Here is a 16,892-nt window from a genome sequence, read left to right on the forward strand (position 1 = left end):
CACAACAATCGAGCGATTTGACTTTCCACCCTGTCAATCTTGCCGGTTGAATTATCGGAAGAATATAGAATGCATGATCTTGTACGTTTCTGGGTTGTTACTAGTTTGAGAACCCAACGGGTCACCTCAGGTAGCTGGGACATGTACTTCGAATATCCTTCGCTAACAGTAAGTTCAAGGAAGCTCCAGGAACATAAAGCTAAAGAGCCATGTGCTTGCAAAGCTTCCAAGTCCACGTGCTAATCCATCCGTCTGCAAGCACCACAGAAGGTAGAACTCCTCATTAAACCAAGGGTATAAAGATACTGCACCAACTATCTCCATACACAATTGCAAACTCGCCAGCTTAGCAGTCACAGAAGCAAAAAGGAGGCTGGGAGATAAGTACAGATCTATAAATCTCCATACAAGAAGTCAGAACACAAAAGAACTCTCAGATAACAGGGATATGATAAGAAAGGAAATCTATAGGTGCGCTATGAAGCACAAGGAATGTAATCCGGCGCCCTTCCAAAGGGCGAGGAGAATGGGAAGCGAATCGAGGTATGTGCATAGCCTGGGCAAAACAGAAACAATGCGAGAGAAGAAAAAAGGTCCAAAGGCTCAAATGTACATAGCGTCATAGCCAAGGAAAATAGGAAATGAAAGAGGAAAGTAAAGTGTGTAATTCAACTAGTACGGAGGACGTCCGATGCCTCCCGTCACAGTGCGTCTGCCATAGCTGGAGGTGGCTCTCGGGCGACTCGGATCCGTCTCAGATGTTGTCAGAAAGCCGTCCAGTAGCTTCTGCACGTCACGTCGCTGAGGGGTGTCTTCCACCTCGTGCAGACCGTATGGCTGGGGTTCTGCTGATTTGCCGTTGATGGCTACGCCAGGCACATCAACACCATTGGCCGGCCCGTTACTGGTGCGAGACTTTTGTTTCTTCAACGATTTGACCTCGCCATGGTGATTAGCGACCTTTCCATTGACGCCGTTCTGTTTCCATGAAACGGGACGGTCCGATGAGGGCAAGGAGCGCTGAGAATCATTGGGGAACCCTCCCGGAATAGACAAATCGCTCGGGATCGGCGGAACCGGAGGGATCGTATAAGAGGAAACTCGAGACATGCTTTGAGATTGACCTCCGTTGCTCATCAGAGCCCTAGGTGTCTCCATCCCCTCGTCATTTAGCGTCTCTTGTCCTTCTCTGGTAGATTGAGGTCTGATTGACCCCCCATCCCCTTCAAACTCGGATGTAGAGAAACCACTGACCATGCTTTCGCTGCTAGAAGATATGATGCTGCGATTCGAGGCATCAAGTCGACCACGCAATGGGCTCAATCGTCGATCTCTGTCTGGAGTATTCACAGACAACACACGTCTCAGCTCGTTCACATGAATTGGCGAGTCTCGGCTTGAGCTGGGGTTTGGAGTCCCAGGCTTGTCCGGCATGCTCATGCGTTGGATGCCTCCTGTTGCGCCATGAGCTGTTGACGGTGTATGCGTTGAAACAGAGCTGCCATTGGTACCGTTGATGTAGGGTTGGCCGCGTATCGGCATTGATCCTGTCCTTGAGCCGTTGATAGAGCGAGCCGCCGATTTCTCTCGCTCGGCGGCTTCCAGTGTGCTCTGCTTGGACCATGGGGATAGCATCTGCTCCCTGACTAGTGACGGTAGGAGATCCCCTTGTTGTTGACTAGTGGAAACCGCATGTCCGATAACTGGCTTTCCGAGATTGCGCCCCGGAGAACCTGGAGGGCTCTGTGTGGTCATGGCATCATTGTAAGACTCCTCAATCCGGCGCACAAGCTCCTCAACACCGTTTTTGAACGGACTCATCTTATCAGTATCCCTAATGTTATGTCCGACTGCATGTCGGTCGCTGTCCTGAATAATGCTATCGAGACTGGACAGGGAAGAGCTAATACCATCGAGCCAGAGGCCTCGATTTTTCCGCTTCTCTATCTCCGCAAAGATTTCCTTTCCGACTCTGTAGGTGTCCAAGTCAAAGGTCTCGAGCAAGGCCCAGAGGTAACCATACACCAAGCTCCCGATATTCACCATTGCTACGGGCGACCGTAAGCTGTCCGCAGCTAGGATATCGTCTTGAAGCCTTAAAATCATTGGAAGTCCAAATCTAGCAGCATTTATGCCGAGATTTTGCACGAGACCGGCAAGAAGAAGATGTAGCACGCGGATCTCAACTTCTTCCTCCGGGCGTTGAAGGGCGTTTTCGTAAATAGTCAGGTGGAGCATGCGGAGGAAGTTGGACTGAGCGACTACGACAGCCTTTTCTCTCTGATGAGCACCGGTTGCTCGCTTCGAGGCTCTCTCAGAGGCATCCGAAAGATCGCGTCTTGGTGATACGATAGCAGCTCTTGTTGACCGGTCCTTAATCCGAAGATCATTCTTTGTCGTCTCCAGCTTCAGCCAGTACAGGATTGCATCGACATAGGCGTATCTGACCTCCTTCTCAGGGTCTTGGAGCAAATAATGGGTTCCCTCCCAAACGTGAATCCCAACCGGGTTCCGGGATTCGACTCCGGCTGATGCGGAGGGCCGCTGCGAGTTAGCTACCAGGAGAATATTTTTGATAGCCTTGAGAGCGCAAACTTTGACACTAGTCAGGGTATATGACGATGTATGTAGGTCCTGAGGAATCCCATCTAACTGATCTGGAGCCGCAGAGGACGAGTTATAATCCTGATTACTCGCTGGCATGATCCGAGTCAATATTGCCCTGATCATATCGACGACTTGGTCGCCGTAGTAGATATGAGTTGTAATATCCCCGATGCACTTTTGAAGAAGTGAAAGCAACTCCTTCTTTTTCAAAGAAAGGTCTCCCTGATCGTCATGGCGAGCGTTTTCTTTCTCGCTGGACGGCTCGTCCGTCGTTCTCTCAGATCTGGGTGCGACCACAATTGACATGTAGCGCATCAGGCCTAGCAGAACGTCGATCACACTAAGTCCGATCATATTTACCGGAGATTTCAGCAACCAATCAATCATATAGATGACCGTAAATGCGCTGTCGAGAGACCCTTCCGTGGGGGTGATGTCGAACAAAACTTCCATAGCCGCAGTTGAGATGAGAAAGCGAGCTTGAACGGGACACCATTTGGCGATGAGTCCAATGATTGATGTGGCCCAATTATCCTCGTCGGTGTCGAGCGTCAGGTGATTGATGTTTGACTGTCCCTTTCGTAGAATGAAATCTAGCACGACTCTTGTTGTCACACGAATTTGGCCTCGACTGCTGCCATTGACGATTATCTGCTCGAGACATCGGAGAGCAAGAAGCCGCATATCCAACTCGGCCTGCCTGTCGACATCGTCGATGTTTTGAGCCGCGAGCGCCGGGTCTCCTTCTGCAGTATCGACGGTCTGCACGGTAATGGCGCTGTACCTCCGTCGCACCCCTGGATCTACCTGGTGTCGCTCGGCTTCATGGAGTTTCTGCTCAAGAGACGCAATCAACGTGTCATCGCCATTATACAAGTTCTCCAGAATAACAGGTAGTATTATCCTTAGCGAAACCCCGCCATCTGCTGCCAAGCCAGCTTCAGAGCTCACCACGCCCTTTATAGCTCGCAGCCCCGCGTTCTTCCAGCGGATCGCCTGTGGAGGGCTAGATGCAATCTTCGTCTGCAATTCCTGATCTCCATGGGCAAATCCCGCATATATCCGGACGACCTCTTGGTACTGATTCGCAAAGTCCTGTTCGGCGGAAAGGGCTGCCATGTCCTGGTGACGACAGAATGTCTCAAAAGTCGCAATAGAATCTTCGACCATGGAAATATCGCGCGAACGTAACACGGTTTCGATGACGGTGAGGACTGATCGTGCAAATATTGGAAGATCGCGAGGGACTTTCTCGATGAGCGCGCTGAGGATCTGAAGCGTGACTTGAACGTTTCTATTGAAGGGATCAGGTGTTAGAGTAACGCAGAGTTCAGTCCCAAGTAAAGACTCCCGTCCGGGCTCAGATCGAGAATGAGGTATCAGACTTACCCTATCTTGCGGCGCCAGACATCTCGGGCGGCTCTTTTCTCCAGGAACGCGCTAACCTTGGGCAGTTTGCTGCGGCGCGTGCTCACATAGTATAGGAGATAGGACAGTTCGCTCGAGTTCGGCTTGACTTCCTGAACCCCCTTTTGGTATTGCGGATAGCATTTCAGGACCAGGATCTGATGCTTCGGCCGACATTTTTGGCGGACCGTTTCCATCGTCATCGTGGGCCGGCAAGGTCAGGAATTTCTCCTGCGAGGGTTTGTGTGCAATTTCACGATGAAGACAAGGTCCGGGCGAGTCCAACGTAGTTTCCAGAGTATCCAAAGGGAAGAAAAGCCAGTCCGACCGAATTTCAGGGTAAAGATCGCTGGTGCACCATGAGAGCCGCCTGATGTCACGTCACAGCCGTGGTGGGTGGGGATTGGCAAGAATTAAGTCCGGGGGCATGCAAATCATCAAGGAGACAGACGGCCCATTAGTAGAGAGAATCCAAGTGAGTTTTTCATGCAGAATGGGTGGAAGCTGGGTGACGACGAGGATAAGGGGGAGAGTCGTTTGGGAGATGGAGGAGGCTCGAGTTGGAAACGGTTGGGGTCAGCACCGGAGTCAGCACCGGAGTCAAGTGGAAGTCGGCAAAAACACCCTGTCCGCGGGCAAACTTGGCGATCAGCTTCCCCAGGGAGAATCAGAAGGACGATTTAGTTTTGTGGTTGGAGAGGGGTTGGCGTATTATTTAACAGTTTTCACATTCCTACGAACGATCTCGTCCAGGGTTCTCATTCTAGATTGCTATGGCGCAGTTCGTCTGTCTTGGTTCCTTCCCCTTGCGTGGAGTATACCCCAGTCCGCATCCTTTCGAGACCTGGCAGCATCCGTTTGTTCTACGGTAAGACCCTCAATCGGGCGATGCGCCGAGAATACCTAATCAAGTCGCGGAGAGTCGTCCAGGTGGACTGAATGGTTTACGTCGCCAACTTCCGTTCTCAAATCGTGAGCTCGAAAATATCCTCCATCATCGCACGCGCCTCCCCGCATTTTTATTTGGTGGGATACCAAGCACGGATGCGCACCCTCGGGAGCGGAGAATAAAAAAAGACTAAGCGCAAGCTCGCGTGTGGTTGACCTTAGGCTCGCAACAGTTGCCGGTAAGGTCGATGATCACAGGGGGGTACCTCGGTCACACATGATGTTCCCACAGTCTGAAGACCAACGGCGTGTATCGACATCGACCTGGCGGCAAGCACCATGCTCCAATAGAATAGATGGCCAGTATCGTAGCGACGTTTATCCAACAGCTTCTGGGAGGATATAAAGATCTCTCGCTTGCGCTTGCATGTGCAAGAACTCGCCAAGTCGCAATCGGCGCTCCAAGGGTCTGGTACCGGGTTCAAAAGGTCAGTCTTTCGTCTCGATGCACGCCCTTATTGCTTGCCATCGGTGTTCTCTCCAGACGCTTGATTTTCCTGGTCCTCTTTGTTCTGCTCCCCCTTCTGTTCTCCAAGCTCATCAGCACCGTTGATTCCCAGTCCCGCCAGACCCTCAATAACCTGGGGCCGAATAATATCACGACGAAAGTTCTCTTCTTGGAGGAGTCGTAGTGCCCGCAAAGATGCACCGGGATGGGTCAGGAACTGGGCGTATTCAGGAGTCTTCCAGTAGGAGTAGAGGTAGGCAAGATAGGCTGCGAACGCCTCGGCTTCAGGGTCGGAGTTTTCGTCGTTCACGTCGCTCTCATCGTGGGATTTTGAAATGCCCAATAGGGTCGGGTAGTTAACTGCAAGGTGGGAGAGGTAGTACGGGTTCGCGAGCGACGACACGAACTCAAGCTCGAGCGTGAACCGAGGGTTAGGAATTGTCGCCGGCGGTCGTTGTTGCTGGTCTGGCTGTAGTTGGGCCATGATAGCGGTTGTGTAAAAGCAATATCTTGCTAGAAGCAATGTCGTTCAGCTCATGAGTTGGAGCGGTCTGCGTTTCGTGGGTTCTGAGCAGGTAGAGTGGGTGTAAAGTGTAAATGGAAAGATCATTGGCAAGAGAGGCTCCAGCACAGGAACGGTAGCTTGCCAAGACCGGAGATGCACGCGTGCTGGTCAAGGGCCAGGTCACTTAGATATCTGATCGCGATTTCAGATTTATTCAGATCGGTTTCCAAGAAACTCTTCTAAGCATGCGGAGCAAGCTGTGACTGCTCATGATGTTTTTCGATCCTTGATCTTGCTGGTCTCATGTATCAGTTTCATTACTTCAATGCTAAAGATGTATATACATATTCGTTAGTCCGGGTCATTGCCTTTCCTTTGACCAAGAAATTGCCTTCTATCTATCTAATTCCTCAGGACCAAGTCCTCACATCCAAACTCCTTTACTATCCACTCACACCACTTCTCAAATTCTGCCCTCCACTCCGCAACACGAGAAGGCTTCAACCCAGTCCCGGCCCCCTCAAGTCCCCGAAGCCACTCATATTCTCCCTCATCCTCAAAAGCGGCCCATCGTATGCTATCTTCTGCCATAGTCGCAATCCCCGAAAGTCCCGTGTTCTCAAAGGCAGCGAGAACCTGGTAAAAGTCATGGCTTAACCCATTTCGCCCGTATCCTAGAACGGCCGGGTCATCGTTATTCAGGGAGACAGGGACACCTCGCGATTGCAAAGCTGGCATGGGGTGCATCAGGATATTCGACGTCAGGCGCAGGACCTCGTGTGAAATGGGGCAGATCTCAATGAGGATTTTCTTCTTCTTGACGAGATCGATGAGGAGTGGATGCTTGTAAAGGGAGAAGCCGTGCCCGATTCTTCGGGAGTTCAATAGGATGGCGTCGACGAGATTACCGTCCGTGCTATCACCGTCGCCTAGGCATTCACCTGCGTGAAAGAAGAAGGGGATCTGGAGATTCCTCTCGGTGCACTGGCTTTCGAACCACTTGCAGAGCGGGAGAAGATCGATGAGTGGTCGACCCATGTCTTCTTGCCCGACAAAGTCGAAGCCTGCAATAACAGAGGGGTATGCCTCTTTCAAGTTCATACACTGTGTCATCGAGTCCTTAATGGATTCGTCGTCAAACGCGCGTAGAGCAGTCCAGATCAATCTGGCGCCCCAGAACCCGGCGCCTTGACGGGAGGACATGTATGTATTTACTTCCTCCTGGAAGCACTGTAAGAAATAGTCAAAATCCGTTTCAGGCGTAGCTGAACCGTCTCTGTAGAAGGGTTGCCCTAAGGACAGAGCCAGACGTAGTTCGACGTATCTGATACCATCCTCATGCAGCTGCTGGAGAAGCCTAGGTATACAGCGCCGGAAGATCGGTTCGGTGAAGAACAAACCAGCGATAGAGCCGAAGCATGACTGGAACTTCTTCCAGATATCCGCGATCCCATGGTGATGCTCTAGAGCCTCTTCCTCGTTAATGGTCATCCTAGAGATAGCCCACGCCTTAAAAGCCGCAACTCCACCTGGGTAAGTCCTGGCCGCGTCGATGACCGGCACGAACTGGTTAGGAGGATAACCCGCCTCCCAGATATTCACACCGGCAGCCTTGTCTTGAGAAGTACCGGGTCGATAATGGAAATTGAACGGCTCCACCCACTTGGTACACTCCCCCGGCGCCAAAGCCCCAGGACTCGAGATGAAGAACCCAGGCAACTCCAGCGCCTGGTCAATGAGCCAGTCGATATCAATCATGGCCTCCATATGCGCGTGCAAGAGACAGCCTTTTGGCATCGCAGAAATGATCTTCCAGAGCGAGGTTTTTGTCATTCGGTCTCGGGACAGGGCAAACGACATGCCTGGGAACATGGCCTCCTTCAGATCTTGGTGTCTGGTTGTAGATACGGGTTTCGTCCAGAACGTCTCCATCTCCGTTTTGCGGATATTCGATATTATTGTCGCGGCAGTCTTTGCGACCGGCGGCATCTTCTGCTGGAAGGCGTAGTCATGTCTGCTGGTCTTTTCTTGTTCGAGCAAGGCAGAACGCTCAGAGAGATGTTTCTCAATCTCAGACTCTGCCATTGTGATATATGTGCAAGTTCGTTGCTGCTCGCTCAGTTTGTGATGGACGTTGGGCGCTTGAAAAAAAAAAATTCCCTGGATAAGGTCGATAGTGGGGGACCAACGACCGCGCTGAACAGTGTCTGACTTTTGCCGCCAAGTCAAAAAATCCAGTCACGATTGTAACGTTGAAGAATTAAGTACTCTAGGCTTTCTGAGTCGACGCCCCTAATAAGACGATCTGCACCTTAGGCGCCCCATTGCTTATCTCATGCGCCCCGCGCTGAACCCTCGAGCCCGTTCGAGCATCGGAGTTTGCCGAAACTCTGGGAGCACTCCTTATTGTACTGGTTTTCGAAGAGACTTCATGATTAGCTTGGAATCCAATTCCCCTTAGATCGCAAGCCAATACCCCGGAGATCCGTCGCTGTTGCTGTTCCGCTTATTTGATCTGTTGCCTTTTATGGCGGGGTCCCGAAGGCGGGGAGGATTGCAGGGTGTTCAAATCATGACGACCTGTTATTCGATAAGTCGATGAATTGATCAGGCATTACTGGCCATGGTCTTTGTGTTGGTCGCGTCGCGAGATTTAAGGAGAGTTTGTGTAGATATTCTCATAGAGAAGAAGAAATAGGGTAGTCACGCGACACGCCCCCCTCTCTCTCTCTATAAATATGCAAGGGTAAGGTCGACTAAGACCTAGCATCGAAAGTCCCACTTAATGTCTTCTTAAGAACCATGATTAAGACAGTTAGCGTCTTATTCCTCAGAAGAGATTGTGCCGAATCTCAAATTGAAGTATAGGACGGAAGGTAGGTCCGGAATGGCATCTTTGACTGTTACGAGCCGTATCCAACATGTCATTCGGCATGCGATGAATTTGGGGTAAACGGAAGGTAGGTAGTACCGCACTTTGCAGAGTTTAGCGCCATGCGTGCCAATCTTGAGCACTGATCTTGGAGTGTGGCGTGGTGAAACTGTAGACGACGAATGGTGCAGTATACTTCTCATGGTGTCGAAGCAATAGAGATTGTCCAAGCGGTAAGCCCTGGACACTTTAGGAACAAAAAGGACCGAGGGAGTTAGTTTGTTAAAGCAAGGCCTCAAATCCATTCCAAGTTAGTCCGGCCTTCAAGGTACACGCCTTAGAAGGCATGGAAGACAGCTAGGCGTGAGGACCTTGAGGTAGGATCTGCAGGGCTCAGGATAAGCTTGAATGACAAGCTTTTGAGATAGACAACGTCAAAACTCTGATTTGAGATTCATACCCCGGAAAATAGGTTGAAAGCATGACGTTGGCGCGCGGCACGCCGAATTGTCAGTAGTACTATTGTGGTGTTTGACTGCCAGCAGGAAGAACTTCCGATCCCGTTCCCGAGACGCTCTCGGCGGGATCAACAGGGGTGTGTGTGGGGAAATGCCAGCTGCTGTTCCTGCATGGACCTTCTAGAAGGCTGCTTTGAAAGGCTTGGGCCAGGAACAAGTGACTGAGGTACAGCGGAAACGTGCTGATTTGTTGCCATTCCTGTTCTGCGACATGAAAGACATTCAGAACTATATCGGACGGAGTTGTCCAAGTAAACAGTGCATAGTGATCAAGAAAAACAGGGTGAATAAGACGAAAAGAAAGGCTGCAGGTCAACGCTATCACTGCGCCGACAGCATTGGTCACTCAGCTGATATTGAGTCAATATGAAGTTGGAGGTTGGAGTCCCCAATTTCGGACGAGGACAAAATACGCGGACGCTTCTATCGAGCAGAGAAGTATCTCCATTCAACGCATCTCTTGAGATTTTGCTAGGGCCAATGGAGAGCCCATGGATCGCTGCTATGCCTACCAGTGGACAGGGTCGATCAGTCGAGAGAGTAACTTCTCGCACGCGAGATTCTTCCAGATCTTTTGCGAGAGAGAGCATGGCCGAGTCTCCATCGGAGATTGGTCAAAACGTAAAATGATTCTGCACCGCATGATGTAAGAATCACATCGTCTGTTGGAGCCTGCTCAAGAAAGCTGCTCTGAAAGCTCATTTCCGCTGGTGCATCGGCTACGCCGGCAGGAACCTGTTCTGGTTCGTATTCCAGTCTTCCATGCATAGACCCCACACCGAATAGATTAGCCCGAGTCATATGCGATCGCGCGAGCGGAATACTAACGGTCATGTTGTGGGTGAGGGACCAGAACTGCCATTGTCGCCCGTTGACCCTTGCACGTGTAGGGCAGGCGATGCTTGGCGGCCCGGCAGTGCCAAGCCCAGATGCTCTTGGCACGAGCAGTGACCCAATCCAAGCTTCATGGCAATCGCTAGTGGCCGCACGTGGAGGTCTTTCTTGCTTTTGATTTGCTCCGGTTCTCCAAGCATTTGCCGTGGCTAGCATCTGCCAAGGCCTGCTAGGCAGGGAATGGAGATGGAGTTGATTGTCTACGTCGCAGCGAGCTGGTGAGATAGGGTCAAATCTTTTCGCAAGAGCCCGCAGCTGCCATGCGAACGCAACACGCCATCGGAGCTCGCCCGTTCTCCTGGTTCTGGCCGGGGAATAAATAAAGGGGGTTGCGCTCCCCTTGCTTTGTTTGCTCTGTACCACCGCCGGTCTCAATTCGCTGTCGACAGCTTTTGCTACCGATCAACATGCGGCCTACCTCTTTTGCCGGTGTGGCATTGTTTGCCTCTGGTGCCTTTGCCCAGTACTACCAGCGCCTCGGAGGCTGCCCCTCCCTGGGCTGTGTCTTCCCTCCCGACCAGGCCGACTTCCTTCCTGGACAGCACTTCGATATCCGTCTCGAAGTCCACTCGCCTGTGAACGGTTCAGAGGCACGTGAGGGTGTCCCCGACCCCAACTTCAAGTTCACAATCGGCAAGAAGGGTCAAGCGGGCGTTGCTGTGACCGAGTTCTTCGACGTTGAAGAGGCTGAGCTCGAGAACTGGTCCTTCAGCTGGTACGAAGGTAGGTACAAGGTCTCTTCCGAATTGGTGGAAGCTGCTCGTTGTCGCGTGAAGCTAATTGACCTCAGACCTCTTCGCTGAGGATGCCGGTACCCCCTCCCTTGTCAATGTCACCTCCAAGGCCTACCGACACGTTGCTCTTTACGAGCCCGGCGAGTATGAGGCTATCCTGAGCTACTACGGCGAGGAACAGACCGTTGCGAACTGGCTCGTCCGTGACATCCCCAAGAAGCGCCGCGCTAAGAACGCCGTCCTTTTCGTCGGTGACGGCATGACCACCAACATGATCACTGCTGCTCGTCTGATCGGCCACAAGTCAATCAACGGCAAGTACCAAACGACGATGCAATTGGACAAGTTCCCCGTCCTTGGTCACCAGATGACGCACTCCATGGACTCCTTCATTACCGACTCTGCCAACTCCGCCACTGCTTTGTACGGAGGCCACAAGACCACCGTCAACGCTCTAGGTGTCTACGTGGACTCGTCCGAGGACCCCTTCGATGACCCCAAGTTCGAGCTTCTTCCTGAGATCTTCCGTCGCCAGCACCCCAACGCTGGTATCGGTATTGTCTCCACCGCTTTCCTTGCCGATGCTACTCCTGGTGCTCTGACTGCCCACACCAGTGACCGTGGCGAATATGACCACGTTATCAGCACCTTCCTCGAGGGTCTGACTGACTACGAATGGACTAAATTCGACGGCCCCGACGTTCTCTTCGGCGCTGGTGCTGAAAACTTCATCACCAGCGAGGACGCTCCCCGGGACTACTATCAGCTGTTCGCCGAGAAGGGGTACACCCTTAGCTTGAACAAGACTGCTCTTGATGCTGTTTCCAACGAGGAGAGGGCCCTCGGTTTGTTCGCTGTGTCCAACCTGCCCACCTGGCTTGACCGCAACGTCTACCAGGACAACCTCAAGGAGCTGGGCAACCACCCCTCCGGCTCTGGTGAAGACGCCCTGGACCTCCCCGGTCTCAAGGACATGACCGTCAAGGCCATTGACATCCTCGACACCCGTCGCCGCGATGAGGGTTGGTTCCTGATGGCTGAGGCCGCCAGCATTGACAAGCAGATGCATACCCTTGACTACGACCGCTCCCTTGGTGAGCTTCTTGAGCTCGACGACACGGTCAAGGCCACCGTCAAGAGGCTCGAGGAGCTCGGTGTCCTCGAGGACACCCTGGTCCTCGTCACTGCTGACCACGGTCACGGTTTCGATGTCACTGGTGCTGTCGACACCGTCTACCTCGAGGAGCAAGAGGACGACCGTGACAAGCGCCGCGCCATTGGTATTTACCAGAACTCTGGTCTTTCACAATACACTGTCGAGGGATCCAACGCTCTTCGCTACTCCGAGGGCGTCCATTTCCCCGCCCGCTGGGATCCCCGCTACGCCCTCCACGCCGGCACCGTCGCCTTCCCTGACCACCGCGAGAACTACAAGGTCCACAAGGACGGCCCTCGCACTCCCGCCGAGGCCGGTGCTGACGGTTACTACGCCAGCTACAAGGACGCGGTCTCTGGTTTCCTCATCAACGGGACCCTCGCTCCTGATGCCAACCAAGGTGTCCACTCCCTGACTGATGTCCCTGTGTTCGCCCAGGGTCCTTGCCAGGAGCTCTTCGGCGGAGTCTACAACTCCAACGACATCTTCTTCAAGATCGCCGAGTGTCTCGGCCTGGCTGAGACCAAGGGCGGAGCCCACGATGGTGAGGAGGGTCACTGCAGCCCCAAATACTAAGGGGTTTCAACGAGTAGAAGTCGAACAATTTTTTTTTCCACTACATTTCCTTTCAGCTTTCGGCGGACCTGACTGTCGAGACTGTACATTACCTTCGATATACATATTAGTATCAATCAATTTCCTTTTTCCTACACTTGTAATGTCGCACTGCTTTTCCTGCTGAAGCGCCGGTAAAAGTCGCAGAATGTATGTTGTGACTGTTGGAGGGAGCAGAGTGAGACACGTTATAAGAACGAATAGAACCTTGTTAGCATCGAGATCAAAGCGCATGCAGTTTCAGTCAAGCAAGCAACGTCGCCAAGAAAAGCGCAACATTCCAGTGCACCAGCCTACACGTCAGGCACGCTGCACTGTCCCATGGTCGATGAAATCTGTGGCGGGCGGGGATGAACAAATACCATATCCGGTTAAATCAGGGACAATCCCTGGGCTGAATGGAAGGCAGTCGCAGCTCGGCTTGAAAATGCCGATCGATGGTTGGGGCTGACATGACAGACGAGAGGGGGAGGAAAGTCAAAGCAGCAAGATTCAGGATCTGGGAATGTCGCACACGCGGTTGTGTACATATTTCGAGCTGTATGAGGTGCCAGGAACAGGATTTGACTGTGCGGTTGTGAGTGACCAGTGGGGGTGGCTATTTTAGCTTTTGGGGAGATGTTTGCGTCGAGTGCCGATGGTGTTGTTCGCTTGCTCGCTTGGTTGCCTGCATTCCAGTGGCTGGTGACGGAGGACGCCAGTCTTTCAACAGAGTAATTGAGTTCTAAGCTCGCTCTCTATTAATATGGCGGTGATATCATCGTGAGAGTGTGGAATGTACTGACGTACATGTCTCTGAAGAGTGTGCTAGGAGATGATATCAGTTGACAGCCTCAGGCGACAATTGCTTATGCTTGCGGGAGAGTTAGTCTGAAGACCGGTTGGTCGAGTGGAGAGACGACCGTTGTTCTGGATCCTGGACCTGGACCTGGAGAAGGCTGAACTTTGAATGTGAAGTAATCGTCACAGTCAACCGTGACAGAGGCGAAATTTGACGACTCCGTAGCTCAACGCTGATAAATCCTGGGTCGGGTCGGCAATTGCGTGGAAGGGGACGATCTCTTGTGATTTCGTTCTCTGTTTTAAAGGAATCACGAGATCGCGCCGCGCTCGTCTTCCCCCCTTTCGCCTCTTTTCCGCTGACGATCGCTCCTGCTTCGTCGTCTCCGTTCAATCGCTTTGTCTTGTCGTCAAGGGGTTCCCTCGTTACCAAGCCCGCCCGTGATTGGCACCGTCGAGCATTCATTATTCTCCTTGCGACCAGCTTCTCTGCTAGTCTTCCGCCTTCTGCCTCCCCCGACTATCCTCCGTTCTCCCCTCCTCCGCACTCTGCTCCTTTCTTTTTCTTCTTGTCAATAGTAGGAAGGGAAAAAATAATCTCCTAACAAGCCAGCAAATTACCTCAAGTGTTCATACATCAAAGTTCTCACCCCACTCCTCCGCTGGTTTGGCCACTCTTGCTTTAATCACCCCCTCCAATCGTCGGCCCCCCTGACCATTATCCGCGGCATCGCTGTTTCAGCAACTTTTGGGCTCAGGCACGTTGCCGCCGACTCGTCATTCTCCTTGCCCATTTGCTCTCGAGATTCTTGTGGTTCCATTCTGAACCCCTCTGGACTTGATCTTTGCTTTTGATGAGATATCCTTTGGCTCTCCAATCGTTCCGCTCGAGCCGTCCTTGATCCTTGATTTCATCGCTGCCTTGCGCAAGCTTGCCAGAATGGCCTCTCAACAAACGACTCTTTCTTACAACTACCCGCCCGGCGTCTCGCTGGGCCCGCAAGGTGCGTCATCCGTTTGATATCTCTTTCTTGTCCTCTTGGACTGTCCAGTGTTGTTCATGATCATCTCCCGAGACCTGTTTCATGTCAATGGGCGGGCCCTGCCTGACATAGGATTGCGATAACCCTTATTCGCCTGTGTTGTATTTGAGTCGAGCCATTGCCAGTTCCAGTTGCTCTTTGTCACTTTGCTAACATCGTCTTTTTTTGGTTATTTATAGCCTCTCCTGTTCGTCAGAACGCTCCTGGGTTGCCGGTTAACCTGGGCTCCAATAACCCCTTTCGTACTCGCACTCTTTCTCCCTCGAGCTCTACGCATTCAGGCGGACGACCGGAACGGCCAAAGTCGACAAACCCCTTTCTTGACGACACCGATCCTATTTCGCCGCAGTCAGCTCCCAGTGCCTCCTTGATTGACCAACAAGACATGACGCAGAACACGCGCGACCTCTTTGTATGTTCCTTATTCTTTCAGGTTATGTTTAGGGGAGTATTCTGACCGATCGCGTTCTTCTGGACAACAGGAAAACCTCTCCTTGAACCCCGCTCCCAAAGCCAGTGGGATACGACCAGCACCACCACGCCCGGAGAAGCCTTCGCAGAATGGACCTTTGAAGTCTCGCCCGCCGCGCTCGTCCAAGGAACGTCCCGAAGGCCGTTCTAATGACCCTTTCAATATTTTCAGCGATCCTCCAAGCAAAGCTAAGCCCAGTGGTTCGGGTTCGAGATCTCGAGATCGAGAGCGACGGCCGCGCCGGAACTCCGAATCTTCCGTGATGGAGCGGACCCCAAAGCTTCTAGATGACGAAGACGAGCGGCGGCGGCGTGAAAGGCGCCGACGCGAGCGCGAGGCACGTCACAAAGATGGCAAATCCCGATCTTCCCGGAAGCCTGGGTATCAGCTGGATATCATTGACAAGTTGGATGTGACTAGCATTTATGGAACCGGAAGTAAGCATTACAGAAGCCCCCCTAAAGCCTATAGTGCTGAGACCAAACTTTCTAGTGTTCCACCACGACGGCCCCTTCGATGCCTGCAACCCCCATCGTAACCGAAAGGGCCTCCGCGCCGCTCCGCTCCAGGCGTTCCCCAAGGACTCGAGTAACATGGCACTGGGTGGCGCCGGACCCAACAATCAGAATATCGACCTTAATTTGTTTCACGGCCGCACGGAGGAAGGATATAATGATTTCGCTTCCACGGGTGTGGCAGATAACCGAAAGGCTGAAGGAGTAGCATTTGATCCAACTTCCCGGATCGAGCCAGTTCACGGCGCAGAGAGCATGGGTCTGGGCACCAGCACCTTTCTCGACGGCACTCCTGCTAGCCGCGCAGCTCTAAAAGAGGCTGAAACGGAGCAAACTAGCCTCGGCGCTGGTGGTCTGGCGCGCAAGAAGAGCTTGGCTCAGAGAATCCGTGGTGGAATCAACCGACCTGCTCCCCGAATCTCTCCTCACGCTGGCTATCGTTCCCCTGGAAGCGCCTCAGGTAACATGACGTCCCCGCGCAACGAGAAAAACCCGTTCTTCCAGGATTACGACGATGCATGGGATCAGAAGGCCGCCCGTATCAATTCTGCCGAGGAATCACGCGCTGTTCCTGAAGTGGGCCGGGAACGTTCGTCCAGCAGCCCCAAGCAGGCTACTGCAGCATCCCTAGAACGAAGACAAACAAGTGAACGAACCAACCCGGGCTTGGAGGAGGGAAAGAATACAGGGGGAGGTGGCTTCATTAATCGAATGAAGAGTCTACGGAAACCCCAACCCAGGAGGCGAGCTACCGATGACTGAGCGCTTTGATCATATCTCTCGAACCGCTAGCTACGTCGCCTGTCCGCTAGTCGCCAAAAGTACCATCGGATAGGCCTTTTGAACCTGCCACGAGAACTTCGCACAGCAATAATCCAGCCGCACTTTAAGACTTGCTAACAGTGTTAGCTCACTGTGTGTCGTACAACCATTGGCAAGACGCTTCGGAGACGAGAATTACAGCGTCATGGTTTCCAGAGGCTATCTAGATAGCTCACGGAAACCCATCATGCACACTTACTTGCCTACGGTCTACAGGCCAGCAAGATTTGGGAGGGATATCTCTATATTGGTGGATATTGTCTCCTTTTTTTGTCTTCTCTTTCTCCTTCGATGTTTTCTCTTGCACGTTTGTAAACGCACTGGATGCCGGAGGATTGGGCGTTTGATATCTGGCTTGACTTGACTTGCTTCTGGTTGGGAATCGGTATGAGCCGGGCTTACTTGTTTCTCACCTTGTATTGATCCCGTCTGTTTTGTGGATTCCTAGGTAATCTCTGAATAGCATCGATTTGATGACAACCATATTCTCAACTTCTGAGCAGACATAGACTTGCTCTGAACAAGGAGGGCCAAACACGCCGGCCTATCTCTATTA

At 52.4% G+C, this 16,892-nt stretch overlaps 7 protein-coding genes across 7 annotated transcripts; 3 read left to right on the forward strand and 4 right to left on the reverse strand.

Moving 5' to 3' along the window:
• Positions 1-2: 2 nt before the first annotated feature.
• BJX68DRAFT_234347 (uncharacterized protein) lies at positions 3-4,650 on the reverse strand. Its single transcript, XM_071039737.1, has 2 exons — positions 3,997-4,650; positions 3-3,901 (listed from the first exon to the last, which is right to left on the reverse strand). The coding sequence occupies exons 1-2, from the start codon at positions 4,215-4,217 to the stop codon at positions 673-675; spliced, it is 3,450 nt and encodes a 1,149-aa protein (XP_070900430.1). The 5' UTR covers positions 4,218-4,650; the 3' UTR covers positions 3-672.
• BJX68DRAFT_55200 (uncharacterized protein) lies at positions 4,083-5,257 on the forward strand. The gene is made up of 2 exons (XM_071049380.1): positions 4,083-4,882; positions 4,935-5,257. The coding sequence occupies exons 1-2, from the start codon at positions 4,388-4,390 to the stop codon at positions 5,094-5,096; spliced, it is 657 nt and encodes a 218-aa protein (XP_070900431.1). The 5' UTR covers positions 4,083-4,387; the 3' UTR covers positions 5,097-5,257.
• BJX68DRAFT_54407 (mediator of RNA polymerase II transcription subunit 31) lies at positions 5,058-5,992 on the reverse strand. The gene has a single exon (XM_071049373.1). It carries the CDS (start codon positions 5,892-5,894, stop codon positions 5,418-5,420), a length of 477 nt encoding a protein of 158 aa, XP_070900432.1. The 5' UTR covers positions 5,895-5,992; the 3' UTR covers positions 5,058-5,417.
• Positions 5,993-6,213: 221 nt separating this feature from the next.
• BJX68DRAFT_234351 (uncharacterized protein) lies at positions 6,214-8,160 on the reverse strand. Its single transcript, XM_071039738.1, has one exon. It carries the CDS (start codon positions 7,998-8,000, stop codon positions 6,318-6,320), a length of 1,683 nt encoding a protein of 560 aa, XP_070900433.1. The 5' UTR covers positions 8,001-8,160; the 3' UTR covers positions 6,214-6,317.
• Positions 8,161-9,754: 1,594 nt separating this feature from the next.
• On the reverse strand, positions 9,755-10,481 carry BJX68DRAFT_55295 (uncharacterized protein). Its single transcript, XM_071049381.1, has one exon. It carries the CDS (start codon positions 10,353-10,355, stop codon positions 9,834-9,836), a length of 522 nt encoding a protein of 173 aa, XP_070900434.1. The 5' UTR covers positions 10,356-10,481; the 3' UTR covers positions 9,755-9,833.
• BJX68DRAFT_55354 (alkaline phosphatase) lies at positions 10,482-12,759 on the forward strand. Its single transcript, XM_071049384.1, has 2 exons — positions 10,482-10,922; positions 10,990-12,759. The coding sequence occupies exons 1-2, from the start codon at positions 10,607-10,609 to the stop codon at positions 12,663-12,665; spliced, it is 1,992 nt and encodes a 663-aa protein (XP_070900435.1). The 5' UTR covers positions 10,482-10,606; the 3' UTR covers positions 12,666-12,759.
• Positions 12,760-13,731: 972 nt separating this feature from the next.
• On the forward strand, positions 13,732-16,876 carry BJX68DRAFT_234358 (Pal1 family protein). The gene is made up of 4 exons (XM_071039739.1): positions 13,732-14,488; positions 14,707-14,939; positions 15,010-15,436; positions 15,492-16,876. Exons 1-4 carry the CDS (start codon positions 14,425-14,427, stop codon positions 16,274-16,276), a joined length of 1,509 nt encoding a protein of 502 aa, XP_070900436.1. The 5' UTR covers positions 13,732-14,424; the 3' UTR covers positions 16,277-16,876.
• The last annotated feature ends 16 nt before the right edge of the window (positions 16,877-16,892 follow it).

Source organism: Aspergillus pseudodeflectus (genome assembly GCF_044049435.1).
Source record: "Aspergillus pseudodeflectus strain CBS 756.74 chromosome Unknown BJX68scaffold_15, whole genome shotgun sequence".
NCBI lineage: Eukaryota > Fungi > Ascomycota > Eurotiomycetes > Eurotiales > Aspergillaceae > Aspergillus > Aspergillus pseudodeflectus.

Bases quoted from the DNA above. Each gene is read 5' to 3' on its own strand.
- BJX68DRAFT_55295 (XM_071049381.1), bottom strand. From the start codon at position 10,355: ATGCTAGCCACGGCAAATGCTTGGAGAACCGGAGCAAATCAAAAGCAA.
- BJX68DRAFT_234358 (XM_071039739.1), top strand. From the start codon at position 14,425: ATGGCCTCTCAACAAACGACTCTTTCTTACAACTACCCGCCCGGCGTC. The intron at 14,940-15,009 runs GTATGTTCCTTA...TCTGGACAACAG, and splicing joins AGAACACGCGCGACCTCTTT to GAAAACCTCTCCTTGAACCC. The intron at 15,437-15,491 runs GTAAGCATTACA...CAAACTTTCTAG, and splicing joins TAGCATTTATGGAACCGGAA to TGTTCCACCACGACGGCCCC.
- BJX68DRAFT_54407 (XM_071049373.1), bottom strand. From the start codon at position 5,894: ATGGCCCAACTACAGCCAGACCAGCAACAACGACCGCCGGCGACAATT.
- BJX68DRAFT_55200 (XM_071049380.1), top strand. From the start codon at position 4,388: ATGTCACGTCACAGCCGTGGTGGGTGGGGATTGGCAAGAATTAAGTCC. The intron at 4,883-4,934 runs GTAAGACCCTCA...CAAGTCGCGGAG, and splicing joins CAGCATCCGTTTGTTCTACG to AGTCGTCCAGGTGGACTGAA.
- BJX68DRAFT_55354 (XM_071049384.1), top strand. From the start codon at position 10,607: ATGCGGCCTACCTCTTTTGCCGGTGTGGCATTGTTTGCCTCTGGTGCC. The intron at 10,923-10,989 runs GTAGGTACAAGG...AATTGACCTCAG, and splicing joins GTCCTTCAGCTGGTACGAAG to ACCTCTTCGCTGAGGATGCC.
- BJX68DRAFT_234347 (XM_071039737.1), bottom strand. From the start codon at position 4,217: ATGACGATGGAAACGGTCCGCCAAAAATGTCGGCCGAAGCATCAGATC. The intron at 3,902-3,996 runs GTAAGTCTGATA...TCCCTTCAATAG, and splicing joins GTCTGGCGCCGCAAGATAGG to AAACGTTCAAGTCACGCTTC.
- BJX68DRAFT_234351 (XM_071039738.1), bottom strand. From the start codon at position 8,000: ATGGCAGAGTCTGAGATTGAGAAACATCTCTCTGAGCGTTCTGCCTTG.